This window comes from Quercus suber, unplaced genomic scaffold (assembly GCF_002906115.3).
Source record: "Quercus suber isolate HL8 unplaced genomic scaffold, Cork oak 2.0 scaffold_947, whole genome shotgun sequence".
Lineage (NCBI taxonomy): Eukaryota > Viridiplantae > Streptophyta > Magnoliopsida > Fagales > Fagaceae > Quercus > Quercus suber.
This window is the reverse complement of record NW_027070367.1, coordinates 25,914-46,828: the sequence shown is the minus strand read 5'-3', so window position 1 is coordinate 46,828 and position 20,915 is coordinate 25,914. Positions and strand designations below refer to the sequence as shown.

The window sequence follows — 20,915 nt, the reverse complement described above, 5'->3', positions numbered from 1 at the left end:
TATTGCCTTGTGTTAGAGGGAGTGCATTATAAGGTAACTCTCACTCTCAAGCCTCTGGGATTTAAACTTGCAGTTACCTGCCCGGGCTAATATGGCTCTCGCAAATGTTTTATAACAACTTTCTTGAGCATTGTTAATATTGCAACACACTCATTAAATCATTAGATTTGGTCTCCTGGAAAATTGTTTTCCATGGGGGAAACAAAGTGGTAACTAGATTGTTGAACATACAAAGTTTGATTGAAGGCACCACACCACACCACCATTCTTGCCTAAAAGTATTAATAGCATCATTTAAAACAAAATTTGATTATTTATAAACCTCCTATGTAGTCCTGATACCGTAGTAGCTTAGAGATGATTAATGATCCAGAAAACATCATAGAAATAAGTGCAAGTTACATTGTAGATAGAAGCAATAAGAAAAATGGACAAAAATGGCCTCAAAGAGCAGCACTGGTGGCATCATCTAGAGCAAGAACTCCAGGAAGAGACCGGCCCTCAAGCAGCTCTAAGCTAGCACCACCTCCTGTTGAGATATGGCTCATCTTGTCTGCAAGCCCCACTCTCTCCACAGCTGCAACAGAGTCACCACCTCCTATAATCGTTGTCACACCCTTTCCACTGAGGTCTGCCAACTTCTTTGCTATTGCCTGCCATGATAAACTGCTATTGTCAATTTTCATTGCCAGTACAAAACATTTGGATTTAAACAAAATAAAAATAAAAATAAAAATAAAAATAAAAATAAAAATAGCAATAGTGGCAAGCTTTTTTACCTCCCTCTCTCTCTCTCTCTCTCAAACTAAATATGACATTTAATTATGCAGTAGCAGTATCTCCTGAGATATTTTTGTCATAAAATATTGTCCTAAGAAGACAAGGTTTGCCGAATGACCCTAAGTACATGAAATAAGGCTTAAAAGTTCTAAAGTCTGTAAAATTATCCTACAATCCCCTTTTTCATGTATATTGTTTAAAAGCAGCTCTCAAACTGTGGTAATGAATGCACTATATAGTATATGGCTCTACATAAACTGGAGAATAGTCAACGTAAGAGATTCCGTATCCAAGTTGAAATAGTCAAGCTTAACTTATTTAAGCTTAACACTTTTTTTTTTTTTTTCTAATTTTTTTTTTAAAAAAATCCCTAAATTGAAAATTTCTCATATATGTACTGTGAAAACAATAACATGAGAATACACACAACAATAATAATAACAAAAGAATCTCAAAAGTCATGTCCAAGTTGCCATGACATACCTCTGTTCCTACAGCAAACTTCTCAAACTCAAACACACCCATAGGTCCATTCCAAATGACAGTTTTAGTAGTATCCAGTGATTCATTAAATGTCTTGATGGAATCAGGTCCGATATCTAAGCCCATCCAGCCATCTGGGATACCTGATGCTGGCACAACCTGCACAGATTACATGTTAAACCAGCTAGCACATAATTCATGTAAATATCAATTGATATACTAAGAATCTCTTTTTCATCCGACTGAAATCTGTTAGTCATAATTAGTGAGCTCAATGCCACAAGAATGAATGTATTTGACTCTAAATATAGACAGATAGCCAGAGAAACTTGAATATAGTACATACAGAGTCTTCAGTAAACCATTCAAATTTGTGGCTTTTTATTTCTGCAAAAGGGGCCCTTCAATCAAGATATAAAAATAAATGATACTGAACAAAAAAACTAAGAAAATGAAATTTGTGTGTGACTAATCTCACTATGAATGAGAAATGGGTATATTAGTTGTTGCATTACAAGTCAATTAGACATCAAGGATTCAAGCATACTATAATAAGGCAACAATAAATCAAAAAGAGAGGCTTTAATTTTAAAGGAGAAGAAACACATACTAAACACCGTGGTTTATGCGTACTGCATATGATCTATAAATCATATAGTTAATCCACTTTCCCTGTCAAATTAAGCGGGATACATTTTTCCCAAAGATTTTAATGAAGATTTTGATTTCATAAGTCAATAATTGAAGGGTAAGAACTAAGGAGTACAAACCTTGCTATTAGCATCTGCTGCAAACTTGTCAGCAATTACCACATCTGTAGGTAGCAACAGAGCAACCCCTTTGGACTTGGCCTTTTCAAGAAGGGATGTTGCAAGATCAAGCTTGTCTTCCTCTACAAGGGATGATCCAACTGAGTGACCTTGGGCCTTGTAGAATGTGAAGATCATTCCCCCACCCAGCAATAGAATATCAACCTTTTCCAATAGAGACTCAATCACCCCAATTTTAGATGACACCTTTGCGCCACCTACAATGGCAGCAAATGGTCTCTTGGGATTTGAGATGGCTCCAACTAAGTAGTCAAGTTCCTATGGTAAGAAGAAAGAAAAACATGATTTCAACCATTAAACAGATATAAGTAGCATAGATGACCATGGTACATGACTGGAAAATTTGCCACTAAATGTGTTTTTGTCCTAGTGGACTACATCACATACACAACCATTTTTTTTTTTTTGAGTATTGACCCCAAGAGGAGAGTGAAGGAGAGATTTTAAAGTATGCTTTTCATTGGTAATTGGAAACAAGGATATCGAGCTGGACAAAACCTATTACATTCTGTAAGATCACAATATTGAGCTTGGATGATGTAAATAGATGAATTTGGATTGTATGCTATAGGGAGGTCTGATTTAGAAGGGATAATATGCATGCAGATACAGCCATTGTTAGAAAAAGTTTACTTTAAAAAAAGCTTATTTAAAGCATCATAAATTGCAGACAGTCATACCTTCTGCATAAGAAAACCAGCAACAGAAGGCTTCAGAAACTTGGTAACACCCTCAGTAGAAGCATGGGCTCTGTGAGCTGTGCCAAAGGCGTCGTTGACATAGAGGTCTGCAAGAGAAGCTAGCTTCTTTGCAAACTCAGGGTCATTCTTCTCTTCCTCCTTGTGGAACCTCACATTTTCAAGGAGCAAAACACCGCCTTCTGGGATTGCTGCCACCAGTTTCTCAACTTCCTCACCAATACAATCATTAGCAATCTCAACCTAACAACAAGATGTCCCTTCAGGTAATGGATAGTAATATATGTTTTTTAATAAGCGGTAATGAATAGTAATATTAAAAAAGCCATAAATAAGTCATATTTGATTGCAGATGAAAGCACACCTTGACTTCAAGGAGCTCAGATAGCCTGGGAACAAGAGGCTTCAAACTGTACTTAGGTGTGACACCCTTTGGGCGTCCCTGGAAACAACCGAAAGAGTATTAGGAAACTTGCCATGAAAAACAGAAGGTATTCATGCATGAATATTGCAAGCAAGTTAGCCACAACCACAAATGTCCAACTAAGAATGTAAATAAGCACATATGCAGTGAAAAGTATTCAATGGAAAAATATATTGTTAGAGCCAAAAAACTATTTTCAGATCCAAATTTTCAAAATGGATTTGTACTGAGAATAGAACGGTTTTGAAGTCTAATAATTATTAACCTCAAGAATATTGGTCCCTAGACTTTAATACTATTAAGTATTAAAATGCAAGGAGAAAGTACCCATACCATAGGTCCATTACTCTTTTCTTATCATCTAGCCCTATGATACATTCTTCTATATTATCAGTTTTACCCTGTTTTTCACACTTTGGCAACTTTCAAAAAAGATATACTTTAACTATCCATCAAATTCAGGAACTACATACTCATATAAGCCTTAAATCAGAAATGATTTTATTTATTTTTTATTTTTTTATTTTAAAAGTACTTAAGATTGGGTGGCTTGCTTGGCCCTAGTTTTACAAAATTCTTCTCCTTCCTCTTCCATCAATTCTATTTCTTTATCTTTCCTTCTCTTGATCTGGACTAGTAGGCGTATTCAATTCTAGTTCTCCAATTAGACAGACTGGAGAACAAATTCAGAATGACAAGGCCATACATATCTAGATTCAGAAAAAAATTGAATTATAATCAGATCATTTGTGCTATAACTGTATTGCTTTTAGTGGCATATTCTTGTACGGCCAACCACTTACTGTCAAAAATTTACATTATGCTTCAGATTATCACCCTCTTTAAGGAATAATTTCAGATTCCATATAGTATTACCATATATCAGCAATAACAGAAAACACAATAACGAAAATTTCAAACAATCATAGACCGAAAATAAACAGTAGCAGTGGGCGCCAATCAATAAAACCCAAGAATTCCATAATAAGACAAAACAACAGTCAGCAATTTTAAGAGGTATCAACTTTGTACTAGACAATGAAACAAGAATAAAAGGGTCAGTCATAAGGATTAGTTACCAGGTGAGTAGAGAGAATGGCTTTGGCACCATGACCCACCAAGTACTTGATAGTGGGGATTGCAGCCCTGATCCTCGTATCATCAGTTATGTTGAGATTATCATCGAAAGGCACATTCAGGTCTACTCTCACAAACACTCTCTTCCCTTTCAGATCACTTTCTTTCAACTCTCCAACACTCCTTTTGGTTGCCATTGTTTGTCAAAATGAATAAAAACACCGCAAGTCTAAAACTTTGAATGAAACACACAAAACCCAAAAGGCTCTATGTGAAAGTGAAGTGAAAATCACAATGCTTCACACACGGGTTTTATATATATTTTGGTGCAGTAGTTGTAGAACAAGAAACGGTGGAAGGGTGGTTGAAGGGTTTAGGTGTTTAATGACGGTTTATTGAAGCATGAGTCATAACTCGTTGGTTTGATTCTCGCATATTCTCTTTTGTTTGGCTGGTGTTCTGTTCTGTCAAACATTACCAACGATGTTCTCGTTCTCGTGGGAATCAATATATTCCTATTCTTTCTAGGTCTTCCTACCGTACCATTTTTTAAAATTATTTTTTAATCGTACGGTACCTGCTTAAATCAAATCAAAACTATTAATTTAGTATTGTTTTGATGTTGACGGTTCATTTAATTTGATTAGATACTAATTTATACTATTATTTAAAAAAAAAATTTCTGTTTAGATTTTTCATTTTTTAATTTAAAAATGTTTTTACGCTCTTATATTTAAGCAGGAATAAAAATATAATTTTAATTTCTATTAAAACATTACTTAAAAAATAAGACCATTCCTTTATTAATTTTTAAATTAATTTATTTATTTATAAATTAGAATTTTAAAATAAAAATTATATATATATTAGCCTTTGAATATGTGCTCACACATGTGGTTAGAGGCTCTTTAATTTTTTGAGTAAATTTTAATAATTTAAATTAATTATAATTTGAGATTACTTTATTTTTGAATCACAAAAAAAAAAAAAAAAAAACCTAAAGTGTGATGAAAATCTAATGAGTATTTATAGTACTTTATAAAAATCTGATGCTACATAACAGAATATTATACAGATTTGCAACAATTTGAAAAAAAAAAAAAAGAGTAATAGATGGACTTTAAATATTCTATGAATAAATAGCAAACACTAATTTTTTTATAGATTAAGATAAACATGAAAGTTAGTTAGTTTTTTATTTTGCACATAGGAAAGACATCCATTAACTATTTAAAATTTAAAATACTCAACTTCTACACAAATACAAACTTCCACCGCCACACAAACGTTCTCCCATTTGAATTGCACAATTCAAGTTGTACTCTTAGTCTTAACTTCTAATCCTTATATTTTATTTTTATTTTTTTTAATAAAATAAAACTTTTAAAATTGTTTAGAAATCTCTCTTACTCGGTTACTCCTTAACTAAATTTTAAAATTTTAGATAAGTAAAAACTTAAAAATCTTAAGGTTTAATTTATCTAAAATTTCTTTCTCAAAAAAAAAAAAATCTAAAATTTAAGAGTTTTGATTGTTCATAAACACATCTGCGGGTATTAGTAAAAAAAAAATTTCCTTACGCCTATACGTTTAAGCCTTAATAAAAATTGGTTAGGATAATCAATTATCACTTAAAAAAAATAAAAAAGTCACCCCGCATTTAAAAAAAAAAAAAAAAAAAAAAAACAAATACATGGTTCTTACTCGGTTACTCCTTAACTAAATTTTTAAATTTTAGATAAGGAAAAACTTAAAAATCTTAAGTTTTAACTTATCTAAAATTTCTTTCTAAAAAAAAAAAACGTATCTAAAATTTAAGACTTTTAACTGTTCATAAACACATCTGCTATGTACTCTATCTTAAGCTATTGAGTAGAAGTAGGAATTTATATCAACGTAGAAGTAGGAATGGAGAGTTTTTTAGCTATTGAGTAGAAGTAGGAAGACATTTCAACGTAGAAGTAGGAAATTATTATTTTTGTCAATTTACTATTTTAACTCAATTTTTAAATTTTAGGTTAAGTAATTTAGGGTATTTTTGACAGTAAAAAAAGTAATAAATAACTTTCTGAATCCTCAATTTACTATTTTAACCCAATTTTTAAGTTTTAGGTTAATTAATTTAGGGATATTTTTGACAGTAAAAAAAATAATAACTAACTTTCTAAATTTTTTTAATATATACAAACTCTTAATATATACTAGCCTCTAGGCACGCGCTCATGCACGTGCTCAGAAGCTCTTCTATTTTTTGGGTAAATATTAATAATTTGCATTTATTATAATTTGGGATTTTTATTTTTTCTAATCACAAAAAAAAAAAAAAAAGAATACTTGGGGTAAGTTTTGTAAATTGGAGGAGTTTTAAAACTAACAAAAGAGTGATCATATTTTGTAAGGAGTTAGTGAGTAGAAGTAGGAATTTAAATCAACATAAAAGTAGGAGTTTATTAGAAGTATGAAGACATTTCAACGTAAAAGTAGGAATTTATTATTTTTGTCAATTTACTATTTTAACCCCATTTTAAAGTTTTAGATAGGGGTATTTTTGACAATAAAAAAAACAATAACTAACTTTTTTTTGCTAATTTACTATTTTAACCCAATTTTTAAGTTGTTGGTTAATTAATTTAGGGGTATTTTCGACAGGAAAAAAAACAATAACTAACTTTCTGAATCCTCTTAATATATGCAGACTAGCCTCTAGGCACGCGCTTACGCGCGTGCTCAGAAGCTCTTCTATTTTTTGGGTAAATATGAATAATTTGTATTTATTATAATTTGAGATTTTTACTTTTTCTAATCACAAAAAAAAAAAAAGAATACGTGAGGTAAGTTTTGTAAATTGGAGGAGTTTTAAAACTAACAAAAGAGTGATAATATTTTGTAGGGAGTTAGTGAGTAGAAGTAGGAATTTAAATCAATGTAAAAGTAGGAGTTTATTAAAAGTATGAAGACATTTCAACGTAGAAGTAGTAATTTATTATTTTTGTCAATTTACTATTTTAATCCCATTTTTAAGTTTTAGATAGGGGTATTTTTGACAATAAAAAAAAACAATAACTAACTTTTTTTTTGCTAATTTACTATTTTAACTCCAATTTTAAGTTATTGGTTAATTAATTTAGGGGGTATTTTCGATAGGAAAAAAAAATAATAACTAACTTTCTGAATCCTCTTAATATATACAGAAGATATACAGAAAATTAATATATACCAATAAAAAAAACACAATTTTTTTTATAAAATATGACCACTTAAAAAAAATACATGTGATGAGGCTAGTTTTTTTTTTTTTTTTTTTTTTTGGATGAGGCTAGTTACTTGTAAAGTAAGTCATGTATTCAAAAAAAAAAAAAAACATATGGTTTTCAACCCTACTTTTTAACCCTACGCTATATGCCTTCTACTCTCTCTACGCTTTTGTCTCTCTACGCTTCTTCTCTTTTTATATTCTTCTCTTTTTATGTACTTTCTCTTCCAAAACCAATCATAAAAACCCAGAGGCACGAGCAAGACCAACAAAAGAGGAAAAAACAGAGTACTTTTCAATTCCAGCCGCTCACTGCCCGGCGACGGTGTTAGCCAAGAGCGTTGAGTCCGTCAGAAAGGTCACTTCTCTTTCTCTTTTTCCTCGACTAAATTGATTTAGTATCAATGAACAGATTATTAAGGTGTTTATTTATTTATTTTACTATTAGCGCATGAGATACAGTGAATTTTCTTAACTTTTATTCATTGTTACTGATCCACCAATGTTATTAATTGATTTAGGTGTTGTTTGTTAACTTTGTTTTGAAAGTTGATTTGGATTATAAGAGTCTGTTAGGATTTTGAGTTTCATTGAAGATGTTGGATTGAATATTCACTAACCCTTGTTTGGTTCAAATTTACTTATGAATATTCACGCAAATACAAAAAAAAAAAAAAAAAAAATCCAAACACTAGAAGAATGCCCATAATGAGGTTTCTGAATATCAAACTATGCTATGATGTAACAACAACTAAGAACCAAAACATGGTCCAAACAGAGATGAGTACTTTCCTCAAGCACTTGGCATGCCTTCTTTTTTAAACCCATGAGAGTTGTCCTAGCAAAGAGCATGCCAACTCATTAAAACAACCAAGGTAGTCATACATAATCACAAAATTGCAACAATAATTTGTCTTTGAAAAAGGCATATCCTAGGAGCCTAGGACCAACCGCCTAAACCAAGGGAGTTGTTTACTGCTACATGATTCCCCCTTTTTTTTTTCCCTTGTTGAGTTTCTGTGGAGAATAAAATAGGACATTGTGACTCATAATAAGAATGTTTTGCTAGCAATTGCAATGTTGATACAATTAGTTGTATTTATGCCTTTACAAATCTTCTTTTACATCAATGGAAATTTCACTTTGGGATATATTTGGTGACTATTTATTAGTTTGAATCTCCCCTACCCTTCCACTTGGGGCCAAAACTTGTTAAAAATTTGTTTGGGGATATATTTGGTAGTGCCTATTACTTCTTCTGGGTTGAGTTTGTTTCGGTTACTTTCCATTGAGTGCAGTCAAGCATTAGTAATAGCATTATTTTCCTATAACAATTCCTAATTTTTTTACTTGTTGAGTTTCTTTGGAGAATAAAAGAAGACATTGTAACTCATAATAAAAATCTATTGTTCGCAACTACATTGTTGAAAATGTTATTTTGTTATTATTATTAATGTTTTTAAAAAGTTAACAGATGGATGATAAAGATAAAGGAAAAATGAGCACATCATCAAAAACCAAAAAGAAAAGAAAAGAAAAAGAATAAATGATGTGGAGTTATGTTTTAATCTTTATAGTTGGATAATAAAGTGGATGGTATGGCAATATCCCATTAAAATTGACTACCATGTTATATGTTAATATTGATCAACAAAGCTAAATGTCTATTTGGATGACTTAGTAGAATAAGGTGTATGTATTAAGATTAAGATCAAGTAAATTTATTATTGCACTTAATATGTTTTATAAAATGCTTCTTTGAGAAGTTTAGTTGCAAGGCAATTTCATTACTGTAAATGCAACAATAAAAGGTTTGGACTTTTTGTATAACGTAACTTTAAAACAAGAATAAAGATACAACTTGGCTTTTGAATTTTTATCAACCATTGATTTAGAGCTAAAACTTGCATCTCCCTATTATTTTTCATCTAATTTTTGGCAATTTGAAAGACACTAAAATGTGAGTTTTATTCAGCTGATTTATTTCAATAGTAGAACCTTTCAACTGTGAAATTGATTTTTTTTTTTTTTTAAATGTATATTGTTGTTTATGTTGTTTTTATTTCATGCTATATCGAGCTAAGAGTATGGGTGGAGTGAAGAACATTGAAGAGTAGGATGTTGTCCAAGTTAGTCCCCTGAAAAAACTAATTGGATCATATTTAATTTATTAGTAAAATTCTATTGATTCATTATATATCCACTTATATTATTTTTCCTGTTGTTATATTTAAAATAATTTGATTTATTAAATTTGGATTTGCAGTAAAAAGAAAATAGAATCTATAAAAGTTCAAGGCACTGTCAATAAGATAAGCACAGTTGTAAGTTGAATAATACTTAAATTTTTTAGGTTATTGTTATTGTTTAGTTGACATATTCATGGATATCTTACTTGAGTATGAATATCTAACATTACAGTTTAAGAATGAGATTAAAGAAAAGTAAAGGAATCTTGATTAAGACTCTAAATTAGAGTTTAAGAAGGAAGCATGTGAAAATTCTTAAAATTATGGCAATTTGACACATAACATTCATTGCAAATCATGTAAAGTAAGTATATACCAATGAAACTTTTAACATGCATTATTATGTATTAAATTTTATTATGAAACCTTTTTTGTTCATTATGTAAGACTATTTTCAATAGATACTTAGTGTGCCCCTAATTGTGTTCGTATAATGGTTAGCAATTTAAATGAAATACAAAAATCTGTCATTTAGAGTTGGGGTTGGTAGTTTTTTGGATTTAAGTTTTATAAAATTGGATAGAGATTTATGCAAATGGTCAATTGATAATTTTGATGAAAATTTGTATGCACTAGATATTTCTGGTTCGATGTGACCGATATTCATTGGAGATGTATAATATTTCTAGAATTAAATTTAAAGGAAGTTGATGTATCTATTATTGTGAGCATGGAAGAGATAAATCATATATGCCAACAACATGGACCAAATGTGGAAGGGAGTATACTGATTAACCTCTTAGAGGGTAAGTTGAAGGAGATGGAAACACTAGGAAATGGATTTGTGGGTTGTTTTTTGCTATTTTTATTGGGTACTTTATTATGTCCTACAACAAAATCATATGTCAAACAGTCTTTTATTTCAATTCTCTGTAATATTGACAAGATTAGAAACTTGAATTAGGCGAAGTTTGTCTTGGATTTTCTCATTCAAGGTGGGCACAAATATAAAAACAACAATCGTGTTGGCGTTAATGGTTGCATGCTGTCCTTAATGGTAATTTGCAGTAAATAGTTACATTCAAGAATATGATTTTGTTTATTAAATTTCTATAATCCTTTTATACATATTGCACTTGTTTTATTTTGAGCATGTTGACATTAAAATGAATGTTGAACACGTGTCCAAACAACTTTGGGCGTGTATTTGCTTAACTTCTTATTTTCCTTAGTAATAAAATGTGGCCAAAGTCGTTTGGACACATGTTCAACATTCATTTCAAGGTTAACATGCTCAAAATAAAACAATTGCAATATGTATAAAATGGTCATTGAAATTTAATCAAAAGAGTCATAGAAATTTAATAAACAACATCGTATTCTTGAATGTAATTATTTGTTGCAAATTACCATTAAGAGCAGCACGCAACCATTAATGCTAACATGATTCTTGTCTTTATACTCACACCTTGATTGAGAAAATCCAACACAAACTTTGCTCAATTCAAGTTTTTAACCTCTTCAATATTATGGAGTATTGAAATAAAAGACCATTTGACATAAGGTTTTGTTGTTTTACATAATAAAGTAACTAATACAAACAACAAAAAATAACCCACAAATTCATTTCCTGATGTTTCCATCTCCTACAACTTACCCTCTAAAAGGTAAATCGGTAGATCCCTTTCCACATTTAGCCCTTGTTTTGGCTTATATGATTTATCTCTTTTGGACTCGCAATAGTAGTTACATCAACCCCCTTTGATTTTGTTCTTAGAATATATTCTACATCTCCAATGGATATCAGTAACATCTTACCACAAAGATCTAATTCGCACAAATTTAGGTCAAAATTATCAATTAACCATTTGCATAAATATCTATCCAATTTTATAAACATTAAATCTAAAAAATTTCCAAACCCAACTCTTGAATGACAAATTTTTGTCTTTCATTTAAATGGTTAACCATTAAACGACACGGTCAGGGGTACACTAAGTATCTATTGAAACTAGCATTATATGATGAATAAAAGGGGTTTTATAACGAAATTTACTATATAGTAATGCATGTTAAAAGTTTCATAGGTAAAATACTTTATGTGATTTCCAATGAATGTTACTTGTCAAATTGGCATAATTTTTAGAATTCTCATATGCTTCATTCTTGAACTCTAATTGTCTTAGAACTAAACTTCTCAGAGAAGCATTTTATAAAACGTATAAAGTGCAATAACAACGAAGCCCTTCCAATTTACTTGATCTGAATCTTAATGCATCCTTATTCTACTAACTCTTCCAAATATGCATTTAGCTTAATTGTTCAATATTAACATACAACATAATAGTTGACTATTAGTATAGAAAGCTATTTAGAATAAAGTTTTGACTTGCATCCAATACTAAATTAGCAATAGATCTCCTTTTGTTTTAATGGGATATTGCCACCGCATCCACTTTATTATCCAGCTGTAGAGATTAAAAGTCCAAAGAAGCCCGGCAAAGAACATATTCAACTTCTATGGTTTATGGTGTAGTTGTGATTTTTGTTTTATTTTTGTTCTTTAATTATTTCGATTATTTTTGTTTGAGGATTAATTGAGATGGAATTGGGTTGGATTTTATGTTGAGATTTTTTTTTTTTTTTTGGGGATACCTAAAAAGTGTTAAGGACAAAAGATTGAATTGTTCTATTTTTTTTTTTTAATTTTAGTTTATATAATTTTGAATTTATAGAATTGAATTTTAATTATTTAAATTTTTTTTGGGGATACCTAAAAAGTGTTAAGGACAAAAGATTGAATTGTTCTATTTTTTTTTTTTAATTTTAGTTTATATAATTTTGAATTTATAGAATTGAATTTTAATTATTTAAAATTTTTAGGTTATTTATTCAACATAGAATAATAAAATTTACATGTCACAATTTAATTAGATCAAATAACACACGTCACAAGTTTAAGTGCTACTTAACAGAAACATTAGCAAAAAAATTCATGGGGGGATTGCCAATCAAAATGTCCCATAGCATTAGAGATTCGGATCAAAATTTTGAAACATTAGGAGGCAAAATTCAGTGACACCCAAACTTTAAGGATGTGCTTTGCACTTTAGCCTTATAATTTTATATACTCTTTAAGTTTGAGATAATTTAAATTAGTCCCTTGATTTTCAAAACATGCAATTTATACCTTCATCTCTAACAATAATCAATGTCATTTTTGTTGTGGGCTGTCAAATTTTTTTTTAAAAATAAACTGCCTAAAAAGCAATGGCATCTTTTCTAATTTTCTTTTCTAAACAATGTCTTTTGGGGTGTGTTAATGACAATATTCTAATAAATCTTGACAAAAAAAGGAACATTGACATTGTCACTAGTTTATGGTTTAAATTTGAAATATAAAGAGTTTAATTTACAACCAACCTCAAATTATGGGATGCAAAATTTAATTATCTTTTTCTTTAAGATTTAAACTTAGAAACGATTTCAACTATACCATATTTTTCTAAAATTTATAATTAAGGTCCAAGGCAACTATAATTTCAAAATTAAGTACGGTAATTGTACTATAACCAAATTTCTTTTTTAATATGTAAATTATATGCTCCTTGGGTAAGTCTAGAATACATGATCCTACCATACACCTTACTTTTACCCCCCAAAAAAAAAAAAAAAAGTTATTTGTGAACTAAACTTTATCGGCAAACTTCATATTATTAGAGATGTATTAGCCCTATAGACCCAAGTTTAATCGTACTTTGTGCACAAGTCAAGTCTCCCTACTTGTATTACAAGTTTATTAATTGTAATTAAGTGTATAGTTAGTTTCGAGCTTAACCTACTATACATATCAATGTTGGATTTATTGTAACACATAATTTGTACTTTACTCTTATAATAAAGATGCCCTTAAGAGTTTACCAAACGAGTATTTCGTTGAATTTTTTTTTCTTTTCATATTGGTTAATGATTAGCGAAAAATAAGGCCAAACAAGCATTTTATTGAATTTTTTCATACATTGCACTGGTTAATGATTCGTGAAAAATAAAACTAAAGAAACTACAACAAATCTTATTCAATTGTGCACTAGTTCAGATAAAACTTGTAACACATGCAATAGAGGAAAAAAAGTTTATCACCAACCATATCTTAAAGTACTAAAGTTCGTCACCCACCATCTTATATATTATAGTTGTAGTATATTCCAAATATACATTACATCTTATTATTGTTATCCCAGGATACTCCAACTTCCAACTTTAGGCTTTGTTATAGTAAGCCTCAAATCTAAGTTCGCAAGTCCCGCTAAACAACCGCACTGCTTTACTCGAGTCACAACATTTTGGAACAAACCCAATTGAATCACTGAGGCACTTCATACAGTCTAAGCTTGAAAGGTCTCTAGTGCATTGAACTGACCCGTTGAGTTTGTTATTCTCACCAATATCCAATTCTCTGAATAAAACCATTGGTGGGTTTATAGAAGCTTGGCCAGCGAGTTGGGTCAACCACTCACTTTTCTTTTGGCGAATTGATTGATAATTAGTCAAGTTTTGCGGGTCCTTTGTGAAGAACCATGTCTCATGGTCAATATGGCCAAAGAAATCCACATTATGGTACTTCAATGTGCAATTATGGCTCCATTTTATTGCACCATTAGAGTTTGGGCAAAGTGACCGAATTTCGTTTGTTGCATTAGCAATACAACTTTGGCAATCTTTCTCTTTGATATCAACATTGCCAATGGTAAGCCCATAAACTTTGTCTGCATCATGACCCTTTGTGCCGAGTGCGAAACCATTGGCAGGGACTTCATAGGAAAGGTAACTGAAAAGCTCATTCAAATTTGTACAATAAAGGTCACTGATTGTGGAATTTTGCACGCCTAAACATTTATACTCCAACCCAAAAGCACTTTGCAGAAGGAAAATAAAGCTTAGCAAGTAAAAAGAGGAAGGGATTTTTGTGATAAACATTGTTCAATATATTGGTAAAGGGTTTGCTTTGGGATGTGTACGAAATTTGCAATATTGTTGAAGCCTTTATATAGTGTGTGTGGGGGAGAATTTTCAGAACTACAAATATTCTATTCATAAAAAAAAAAAAGAAAATTACAAAGATTCTTTTTTAAACAATTTTTAATCATGGGGAAAAAATTTTAAGTTTGAGGAATAGTTACAATAAAAGAAGTAGCTTTGAGTTATGTTGTCTATGGTAAGTTATCATTGGTTTAGTGATGAGTGATGACCATTGCATTTCTCATTTTTTTCACACAATAGAGAGGAAAAAAAAAGGTTTATGACCCTTTGAGTCTTTAAGAGGTCCAAAATGGTGACCCTAAATTTAATAGTAAAGGGTCTAAGTAATTATGTTAGCCCCTCGTGTTTAAGAGATAACAAATTAATGCTGGTGTCCTTTTACAATATTGACAAAGCATTTTTCTTTTCGGTCATATGTTAGCACTTATACAAGAGATCTGGGTTGGATTGACTCAACCGGATCTAGCAATTAAAGCCTTTCTTTGTTTTTAGTTTTTCACTTTTGCTTTGAGCCATATAAATTTTTCTCAACGATTTTGATGTTACGTTTAATTGGTTCTTCGATTCCAGGTTAATAAACTATAGGGTAAGTTGTAAAATACATCTCTAAAGATTGAGATTATTTAGATTTTACAATTTAAAATTTCAAAAATTTAATTTTACATTCTGAAATTTGGTTATAAGCTCCAAACGACGCAGTTTTGCCCAAGTGAAAACACAAAACTGGTGCGGTAGAGAGAGTGGCGGACTGGCGGAGGGAGAGAGAGAGAACTGGGATTATCACAGAGGTGAGAGCTTTGCGTGGTTCTCTGCGTACGCGATCTCCTTCACCACCACTCTCACCCTCTCCATTCCCAAACTTCTACTACTATCTGTTAAGAGCAAGTGTTGAGGACATATGCCACGCATCACTGTGATTTACACCTTTTCAGCCAAACTCAAAAATAAAAAACAAAGCCCCACTGTCTGAAGCATCACCGCAGTCAATCAAGAACCAGTAAACAATTCAAAAAAAAAATCCCTTGCTATGTTTCTCATCCCATCAATCCACACTAGTAAGTAATAACCCACACGCCATTGAACCACCATAAACCCGCCAATCAAAAGAGAAAAAGAAAAAAATCTGTCAAAACCCACAAATTTCAGAACCACCGTATTCCCACCAAAGCCACCATCCACCGGAAATCCACCACGTCCGACCCTTCATATCACCGGTAACCCATCCATCGCAAACCCCATCATTTAAAACCCAACCACCGCCAAATGACAGCTCCACCACAGACTAAAAATCCTTACCCCACTTTCGTGCTCTTCTGCACACAGAAAATCCCAAACCCACGCCATCGATAAACCGAAGCTCCCAGATTACAAGAACTACCACCACCGAAATCCCATCAACGCCACTGCCGCAAGAGCCACCACCACCATGGCCCCCACTTGATCAGTACCACGCTGCAACAATTCCACAAGCAATCCAGCGACCCGATATCAATAGGTAACCGTGGGGTTTTGTTTTTGATTTTTGAGTTTGGTTGATACGGTTTTTTTTTTTTTTTGATTGAAACTGATATGGTGTTTTTTATCTTACTTTAGTTGAAATTAATCTTGAGTTTTGTGATTTCGCTTTGGGCAAAACTGAGTTGTATGGGCTGATCGCAATGATGTGTTACTTAACTTTAAAAACTAATCGAAATGGGCGAATTATAAAACAAACTTTAATGATTGGTTTTTGAATTTGAACCAGTTTTTTTTTTTTTTTTTTTAAATAATTTTTATTTTATTTTAAGGTTTGTAAGTGGAACAGTGACATAGCCTATTATGACATAATTTGGACCTTTAAATTATAGAAGGGTCAGATTTAATTATTTAAAGAACTTTATTTGGTAGAGTTTCCTAGAAGCTTGTCTCCTAAAACTAGGCTAAAAAGGTATATAAAGAATGAAAAAAAAAAAATTCCTTTCTGGTGAGAATCCTCATATGTTACATGATGGATTACTTCGTGGCCAAGTATATGGTACCTTTTTAGTCAAGAATATCCAATAACGGTATGTTCTCAATGTCAAACTTGAATGTTTTTCTTAATTTGCTTTTTGTTAATTAATTTACTCTTATATTATATTATATTATGCAAATTCTTTTTCTTTTGTTTTTGACAAGATATTATGCAAATTCTTTTTATATGGTATGATTCGTATGAATAAGCTGTATGCAGAATATATATTTTAAGTTTCCATATATCCCTAACAGGTCATGTGAATAATTTAATCTCTTTTTTTTTTTTTGAAAACAAGAAGTTAATCTTAGTTCTTAATATTATTTAGTTCCTAAGCTTACAGATAATATTTTTGAATTGATATATACTAAAAATGTGAAATTTATATATTTTTATGATAAATAGAAAAATCTGTCAAAGCATTAATTTTTTTTTTCCATAAAATTTTCCTATTTTATTAACAAATGCTCTTAGGAGTTAGTAAATCGGTTAATTTATACTTAATTTATTTTAAATCCATGATAGATTATTTTCCAATGCAAATTTTGCAATAAATAATAAAAGAGTGGGTGCATGTCAATTAAACTTTTCTTGTGAGTCGGTTGGCCTTAGAGTCTTTTATTTTATTTTAATTTCTTTATATGGGAAATAGAATCCTTTTATTGTTTAATAACAAACCTAAAATCGAACCATGTGTATTTATGGCTGAAAGAGAAAAATCTTAGTGTTTAAGGAACGGGAGTGTCATAATTTGCTAAATGAGCGTGCTGCGCAAGTTCGCATGGTCTTCATTATCATTATAAAAGGGGTGTGCGTGTTGAATATAAAGAAGCGCCACTTTGTGAGAATACTTTCATTCAAACCATATACCAGAGAAAAATTGAGTGTTTTCTCTAGAGGGTTTTTTGAGTGCTACGACCACATAGTGATAGTATTGAAGTATTCAGAGCGGAGATTTTGTTATTTTTATAGAGGTATTATTGTATTTTCTTAATTTATTATAAAGTGTTGTAATTTCTATTTTATTATGATAGATTGGTCGGATTTGCCTTTTGATTATTCTAGGGTGTGGTTGATTTTTTTGGTGTTTATGTTATATTTAAATTTAATTTACACATAAACTAGGATTGGATTTATCCCAACAAATTTATGGCAGATGTCGTTTTTGCCTAAGTTATCTAACGTACAAAACTCTCATTTTTACAGGATTTGGAAGAAATGATTGGTAGACAACCTTACCTTCAAACCATGTTTCAAACCTTGTTTTCTCTAAAAGAGATGCCTACATCATTGACAACATTGTTCTCAGCCTATGCCTCCATTACTGCTTTTGTGATGCTAGTAAGATCCATGGTAAATGAACTCGTACCTCCTAAATTCCGCTCTTATCTCTTCTCCATCTTTCAACATTACTTCTTTACTCCTCAATCTTCTCAACTCACTCTCGTCATTGAAGAGAACTGTGGTATCGGTACCAATCAAATCTATGAAGCTGCCACAATTTATCTACGTACCAAGATTAGTGACTCAACAGAACGTCTCAAAGTAAGCAAAACCATTAGGCAAAAGAAATCAACCATTGATGTTGTAACGGGTGAAGAGATTACTGATTGCTTTGAAAACATTAAGCTCAAATGGAAGTTTTCAGAAAAAGGAGAGAATCGTCATGATCGTCAAAAATTTATTGAGCTTTCCTTTGATAAGAAATTCAAAAATGTTGTGCTAGACTCTTATTTACCTTACGTAATAACTAGTTCTGAGACTATAAAAGAAGAAGAAAAGGAGGTAAGGCTTTATAGCCGTGATTGTCGTGGTTGTGATGATGAAGGTTATAGTGAATGGGGTTCTATTAATCTTGAACATCCAGCTACGTTTGAGAAGTTGGCAATGGACCCAGAGGTGAAGAAGATGATCAAGGATGATTTGGACAGGTTTGTCAGAAGGAAGGAGTTGTATAAGAAGGTTGGCAAGGCATGGAAGCGAGGGTATTTGCTTTATGGCCCTCCGGGTACTGGTAAATCAAGCTTGATTGCTGCCATGGCTAATTACCTCAAGTTTAATATCTATGATTTGAACCTTTCAGACATATACTCAGATTCACAGTTGAGAAGGATATTGCTTGCCACATCTAATCGTTCTATACTGGTAATTGAGGATATAGATTGCAGTGCAGAGTTGGAAGATCGAGAGGAAGAGGATAACTCTAAGAATTCTTCCTCTAAGGTTAGCATTCTTTATTCTCATAAAAACTAGTTTCAATTACTCTAAACAATATATATATATATATATATATAATTAGTATGGTAATTAGATTATTATACACTTCAAATAGTTTTCGTGTGATTCTTATGTGAATTGGATTTGATAAGTGTGTGAGAATTTGTGTTGAATCTAATATCAGATATTTATTAGATTGAAATGGAATATAAGTGATTACGATAAGTTTTAATTATAGCATTTTTGAAAATTTTCAAAATAATGATAAGGTTGCCTACCAATCATCTCTCTTAGGCTCTATGAAAATTGGAGTTTTATACATTGAATACATCTTTAACTAGATACATGTGCTATGAACATCATCAACAACCATTAGCAGTACCACTATGATTCAAATTAAATGACATTACCTTATGATTTTTATCTAACATTATTTCCTATCATGTTAATTTTTCAGTTCACACTATCGGGTTTATTGAACATCATAGATGGATTATGGTCAAGTTGTGGAGATGAGCGAATTATTGTGTTCACCACCAATCATAAGGACCGGCTTGATCCTGCTTTGTTGCGCCCAGGCCGTATGGACATGCACTTGCACATGTCATATTGCACCATGGATGGGTTCAAGTTGTTGGCTTCTAATTATCTTGGTATCAATGGTGACCACCGACTCTTTAAAGAGATTGAAGGATTGTTGGAGAATGCAGAGGTTACCCCAGCTGAAATTGCAGAGGAACTTTTGAAGAGTGATGGTAACGATGTTGCTCTTGAAGGCCTTGTCAAATTTCTTGAGCAAAAAAGACTAGAAGATGCAAAGAGGGAAGTGTAAAAACCCAAAAGAGTTAAATGATTTTTTAAACTTGGACAAGGAAAGCATTGTACCATTAAGAGTTCCTGAAATATATAGTTCAAAAAGTGCTAGAGAATTTAACAAAGAAGAGCATTGGCACTTCATATTATTTAAAAATCTCGCTTCCTTTTTTTTTTTTGAGCCTTAATATCCTTAATCCCTTATTAGCATTGGCAATGCTTACGTAGAACTTAAAATTTTTTTTTGGCTTGATAATAATAAGTGGCCAGATGTAGGAAGGTTTTGTGACAAGATATACCACGCATCCAACTAGGACTTTTTTTTTTTTAATTTTTACATATTGATAAGGATATTTTCGGCATAAATGTTTTTCTTAAAATCTTCGACCCGTCGGGATGAAAACACCTCACCTGATGGTTCGTAGGGACAGACATCTTACCCCACCTCCATAAGAATCCGTCAACTTCATAGAGATCCGTTGAGAACTTGGCAGTTGGTCTTGACGAGTGGTAGGCGCATAAAAGTTGACGGATAGGTTTGAAGTATAGCGCAATAGGGGGATGATGCCTAAACCAACGAATGGATTTGTATGAGCCCCATGAACCTTTACATGTTCTCCATTCATAAACCCCTACATGGAAATAACTTGCACACCCTGCCTAAAGACCCAATTTCACATTCGTATCTTCCCGATATAGGAATGAAAGTCCTAGAATCTCGAAGCCTTAACTCCAAAATCTTCTCCACAAGGAAAGATTCCGCGTTCCAAGGGATCTCAATTAACTCCACACCACTATATAAGCATTGGACCTCCTCTCCCCCAAGGAACGTGAAATTTCCTAGTTCTGATACTTTAGAGTTCTCGGAGATTCTCATTCTATCACTGACTTAACCTTCAGAGGGTCTTTGACCGGCACTCCACCGATGCTCCTTGTTGGTTCTTCTTTCTCTTGTTCTTCAGATACCCTTATTGGTGCGCGTGTGGACGATCAACTCACTAACGATTTTTGTGCATCATCATCTATTGTTAAGCATTTATTTTTCATATATGTCAAAAAAATATCAATATAAGAGCAACCACGAATGATAAAATGGTATAAGAAAGTCCACGAGTTTT

At 31.7% G+C, this 20,915-nt stretch overlaps 3 protein-coding genes across 6 annotated transcripts; 1 reads left to right on the top strand and 2 right to left on the bottom strand.

Annotated features, from left to right (window-relative positions):
- Positions 1-293: 293 nt before the first annotated feature.
- On the bottom strand, positions 294-4,777 carry LOC112035562 (phosphoglycerate kinase, cytosolic). Its single transcript, XM_024068384.2, has 6 exons — positions 4,295-4,777; positions 3,156-3,233; positions 2,774-3,034; positions 2,034-2,351; positions 1,264-1,422; positions 294-653 (listed from the first exon to the last, which is right to left on the bottom strand). The coding sequence occupies exons 1-6, from the start codon at positions 4,487-4,489 to the stop codon at positions 444-446; spliced, it is 1,221 nt and encodes a 406-aa protein (XP_023924152.1). The 5' UTR covers positions 4,490-4,777; the 3' UTR covers positions 294-443.
- Positions 4,778-7,706: 2,929 nt separating this feature from the next.
- Positions 7,707-19,954, top strand: LOC112035572 (AAA-ATPase At2g18193). 4 transcript variants are annotated; one of them, XM_065768477.1, is made up of 4 exons: positions 15,390-16,269; positions 16,743-16,819; positions 17,974-18,990; positions 19,442-19,954. In XM_065768477.1, the coding sequence occupies exons 3-4, from the start codon at positions 17,986-17,988 to the stop codon at positions 19,814-19,816; spliced, it is 1,380 nt and encodes a 459-aa protein (XP_065624549.1). In that variant the 5' UTR covers positions 15,390-16,269; positions 16,743-16,819; positions 17,974-17,985; the 3' UTR covers positions 19,817-19,954. The 4 variants fall into 4 exon arrangements, with proteins under 4 accessions (XP_065624548.1, XP_065624549.1, XP_023924170.2 ...); XM_065768476.1 differs by lacking the exons at positions 15,390-16,269; positions 16,743-16,819 and adding an exon at positions 7,707-7,903; XM_024068402.2 differs by lacking the exon at positions 16,743-16,819.
- LOC112035591 (antimicrobial ginkbilobin-2-like protein) lies at positions 13,995-15,683 on the bottom strand. The gene is made up of 2 exons (XM_024068426.1): positions 15,559-15,683; positions 13,995-14,562 (listed from the first exon to the last, which is right to left on the bottom strand). The coding sequence occupies exons 1-2, from the start codon at positions 15,681-15,683 to the stop codon at positions 13,995-13,997; spliced, it is 693 nt and encodes a 230-aa protein (XP_023924194.1).
- Positions 19,955-20,915: the final 961 nt, after the last annotated feature.